Source organism: Austrofundulus limnaeus, unplaced genomic scaffold (assembly GCF_001266775.1).
Source record: "Austrofundulus limnaeus strain Quisiro unplaced genomic scaffold, Austrofundulus_limnaeus-1.0 Scaffold320, whole genome shotgun sequence".
Classification (NCBI taxonomy): domain Eukaryota; kingdom Metazoa; phylum Chordata; class Actinopteri; order Cyprinodontiformes; family Rivulidae; genus Austrofundulus; species Austrofundulus limnaeus.
Window position 1 is genome coordinate 318,610 of NW_013952722.1, and position 4,551 is coordinate 323,160.

The 4,551-nt window shown below is 39.4% G+C and overlaps 1 protein-coding gene across 10 annotated transcripts in view; it reads right to left on the reverse strand.

Annotated features, from left to right (window-relative positions):
• dock9b (dedicator of cytokinesis 9b) overlaps positions 1 to 4,551 on the reverse strand; it is a 148,412-nt gene that overhangs the window by 67,362 nt on the left and 76,499 nt on the right. For all 10 annotated transcript variants that reach the window (XM_014022222.1, XM_014022227.1, XM_014022217.1 and 7 more), the window contains exons 12-17: positions 4,114 to 4,425; positions 3,954 to 4,036; positions 1,888 to 2,010; positions 1,722 to 1,801; positions 1,452 to 1,639; positions 530 to 595 (exon numbers count right to left, since the gene is read on the reverse strand). In XM_014022222.1, coding sequence (XP_013877676.1) covers positions 530 to 595; positions 1,452 to 1,639; positions 1,722 to 1,801; positions 1,888 to 2,010; positions 3,954 to 4,036; positions 4,114 to 4,425 — 852 coding nt within the window. The remainder of the gene's footprint in view (positions 1 to 529; positions 596 to 1,451; positions 1,640 to 1,721; positions 1,802 to 1,887; positions 2,011 to 3,953; positions 4,037 to 4,113; positions 4,426 to 4,551) is intronic.

Sequence of the window (4,551 nt, forward strand, 5' to 3'; positions counted from 1 at the left end):
TCACTGAGGTCCTCCATCCACATGACAGAGAGGGGAACACAAAAATGACTCAGTCTGCAACTGAAAATATGGATGGAGGACCTYAGKYYAGCTTGTTTGTCGCGCTAGCGCTGAGCTAATACATATAAGGCAATATAACGTGAGGGCTATACATGAAACAAATTAACCGCTGTGTCAGTCAACGTTCAGGTCTCATCCATTACCACCTTTAAAAAATCTTAGACCAATATTTCCCTTTTTCCATCTTTTTTATGTTGATGGTCAAAATGTATTTTGTTGTGTTTGATATTGCTTTTATTTTCCATGTTCTAACAAAATGCTGCAGTTGACAATGTCAACACAAACAACTTGTCTAATAAAGAATGGAGAAGACTTTTAGTCTCACTAAAAGACGGGAAAAGATATCAGAAAATTTAATCTTGCTTAATTCATATGCCCTGTAACTAAAGTCCATACATGTGTTTGTAGTTTTTGGCATAAGGTTTTGAAAGGACACCAACGTTTGTATTGAAAACAGCATTCATTGTACCTTCAATGGCTGAGCATCATCCTCATCAGAATCCTTAAATTCGATACAAACAGCAATGTTCCTCGCCTATAAATGAAAAATATATATATAAATAGGAAGAACATGCATACTGACGAACATAGGTACTGGAGAACATAGGTACTGAAAAACATAGGTACTGAAAAACACAGGTACTGAAAAACACAGGTACTAGTGAACATAGGTAATGAAGAACATAGGTACTGAAGAACATAAGTACTGAAGAACATAGGTACTGAAGAACATAGGTACTGAAGAACATAGGTACTGAAGAACATAAGTACTGAAGAACATAGGTACTGAAGAACATAGGTACTGAAGAACACAGGTACTGAAGAACACAGGTACTGAAGAACATAGGTACTGAAAAATATAGGTACTGAAAAACATAGGTACTGGAGAACATAGGTACTGGAGAACATAGGTACTGGAGAACATAGAAACTTTCATGGAAAGTTAAAATTCTAACTTCCTATAGAAACTTTCTGCGAAGTTTCTGGAAATTTTCAGAATTGTTTTCAGCCACTTCACAGCTCTGGATGGGGATGACTCTCAGCTACTTCYTCCTTAAATTTCAGCTCAATATTTGCTAAACTGACTTGAGTCACAGCCTTTTTTGTGGGTGCTGAGGTTAATTAGCTGTGGTGGTCATTTTGAGCTGACTTCAGCTGACCTATTAAAAAAACAGKTTTTTTTTGTTTCAATGCAGCTGCAGCTTGACATAAAGATAATTCTCTCCAGCTCTGCTGCTTGGCTGCTGCTGACAGTTTAAAAGGCTAAACAGGAAAACAAAATGATGACGATAAGAGGACAGCTGCCAAACGCAGGCACTGCTTTCCAAAAACAGGATTTATTACAGGATTTTTGGGAAAAAAACGCTAATCGTGCAGAGGGAGAGACAAACCTTTGTAAATGACTTCTGCCCGTCATATTTCAGATGTTTGGGRTAAACATAGAGGTGGTTCTTATAGATGGTGAAGGGCTGGGCGCACTTAGCAATACACGGCACAAACTCCTCTACCTCCAGGAGAGCGCTGCCAGGACCGTTCTGCTCAAAGGTTCTCACGGGGATGTAGGAGGAAGTGACGCAGTCTACAAACAGCAGAGTAGACTGTCAAAGGTCAAAATCTGATAATTCCAGATGGTTAGATACGAGCATGTTGGGATGATTTACTGGCTGCATCTGGTGCCATGTTATCAACGGTTACATCTAAGTTCCCTAAGAGCACGGGCAGTTTGGCCATTTTCTCTGGTCTGTAGGGAAAACAGAGGAAGAACAGTCTATTATGAGACCAGTCTCAGTATGTGTAGAACGATGGGGTGGGGGTAAAAGAACGTACTTTCTGAAGTCAGTGAGCAGTTTGAACATGTCCTCATCCGACAGTTTGCTGCTGTCCTGTCTGTACAGAGCTGAGAAACGAGCCGTTTTGTCCAGAGTTCCTGAAGCGTCTTTGAACACAGGCCTGAAAAAGCCAAACAGAAAAATACTGAATTCACAAGAAATTTAAATTCAGAATCCAGTTTATAAAAATAACTAAMWACTGAACATTTACCAGACAACCTTCAGCTAGCCTTTTGCTACTGTTAACTTTAGCTACATTTAGCTTGATGGTAGCTACAATTATATTTTAGTTAAGCTTTGCTTATTTAAATGTAGCTTGTTGTTTGCTAACTTTAGTTTTTAGCTAACTTTTTGCTACTTTGAGCTTTTAGTTGGACTTTTACAACCTTTAGGTAGTATTTTGTAACTTTTAGTTTTTTGCTTTTTCTAGCTAGCCATTTGCTACTTATAACTTTTAGCTAATTTTCCCTACATTTAGCTTTTAYCTAGCATTTTGATACTTTTAGCTTGGCTTTTGTTCCACTCAAGTTTTAGAAAGTTTTTTGCTTAATTTAACTTTTAGCTATCTTTTASCTTCATTTAGCTAGAATTTAGCTCCAATTATCTTTTAGTTAGCCTTTGTTATTTTTAGCTAGTCTTTTGCTACTTTAGCTTTTTGCTAACCTTTTGCTATTTTTAGCTTTTAGTTAGGATGTTTACATTTTTAGRCAGCCTTTCACTACTTCTAGTTAGCTTTTTGCTATTTGTTGGGGGGCCGGGGCGGCTGTGGCAGAGTGGTTAGGGAGTCGTCCTGTAACTGCCGGTACGATCCCCTGTTCCAGCTGTCTCTGTTGTTGTGTCCTTTGGCAAGACACTTCACCCACCTTGCCCACTGATGGTGGTCAGAAGGTCCGGTGGCGTTGGTGCATGGCAGCCCTGCCTCTGTCAGTGTGCTCCAGTGTGCAGCTGTGGCTACAATGTAGCTTACCACCATCAGTGTGTGAATGTGTGAATGACTGTAGTGTAAAGCGCTTTAGGGTCCAATGAGGTCCAACAGGTTCAGTTCATTTACCATTTGTCAATTTTAGTGAAGAGTTTCCCTACATTTTACCTTTAGCTAGCCTTTGGCTACAATTAAATTTTAACCAGAATTTTATGACATTTAGAGTTTAGGTATCCCTTTGCCAAATTTAACATTTTGCTAGCCTTTGTTRTTTTTATAGTTTAGAGTTTGGCAACTTTTAAGATTTAGCTCATAATATTCTACTACTGTTAGCTTTTAACTACTTTAACTTATAGCTAGTCTTTTGCTACTTTTAGCTTGTAGGARAATCAGAGTTTTACAACTATTTTACATGTTCTCTCAGAGTCTTTTTCAAAGAATAATGATATTGTTTTGTTACCAAAATGGTAACATGTAGTCATGCRTCCCTGACATAAGCTCACAAATTATAAAATGTTTATCAGGGCTCAGAAAAGTTTGAATGAAGTAGATGACATTTCCTGCATTCTGGTGTATTTTAACAGGCTGTTAAAYGTACTTTTACCTACATAAGTAAACACTTGGTGAGTATTCTGTAGGYCAAGTGGAGGGGTTCTCATACATTTTGGGCCTGGGGACTCCTTACAAGGGTGAAAGGTTTCCAGGGACCCCCTCACAAAACCCAAGTGGTTTTAAAAAATATTTACTGTCATGTTAATCCCTGAACTTCTTGGGAATAGTATTTTTGTTTGGTAAAGTATGTTTGTTTTACTAGTGCATTATTCTCCATATGCATTTTTTAAAATAAAAACCAAATGAACAATTTATTATAACTTTTTGAGGACCCCTAAGATACAGCTCGTGGACCCCTGAGTCCTGGGACCCAAGTTTGAGAACATCTCTGTTAGGCAATAGAAACAGTGCTGGGTGAACTGATATTTTATTGTAAATGTGGGGATCCAAAGAATTTTGATTTTATATGTGAGGGGGGGACTTCACCTTGGCCCCCCAAGCCAAAACTGAATATAAGCTGAGTGTAAGCTGAATTTGGTCAAAGTTTTGTAGATTTCTGAGGACTGGTGTTGATGGAAACAGCTTCATACCGTGCAGCCCAGGCAAACGGCATCCTGTACTGTCCCAGTCTGCTGCAAGCAGTCTTGGCGTTCTTCAACACTTTCTGAGCGATCTAAACAAGAACAATGTTGGATTTTATTAATGAAAGAACAGTTTTCGTGACATCTATATTATTGTTTACATGCGTACTTTGGTAGAGTCTGAGCTCTTCATGTAGGGTTCAGTACAGTGGGTGATCCCTCCTTGTAGGACCTTCTCAATCCTCGCAACCAGGAAGATCTCCGGGTGTGGGCAGGTGACTGAGAACACCCCCTGTTTGGGATAGAGAAYAGCCTGCTTCTGGCCTTCCAGGAGACCTTCATCAATGATTTGTGACTCCTCCGATGCGCCGCAAACCATTTGTCGAACTAAAGGATGGTTGAGGTCCACGTGGAAGTCGGCTGAGATCTTTCTACTGTTCTGGACATCAAACAGGGACAGAACCACGTAGAAAGGCTCCACCTTTGAGAAAACCAAACACATTTATGTAATAAAAGGTMGACGGACAACATAAAATCACAGAAGCAACAGAAGCATGGGCGGAGCAAGACTTTTTTTGTAAGGGGCCAAAGTGGGGTTAATTTTGGC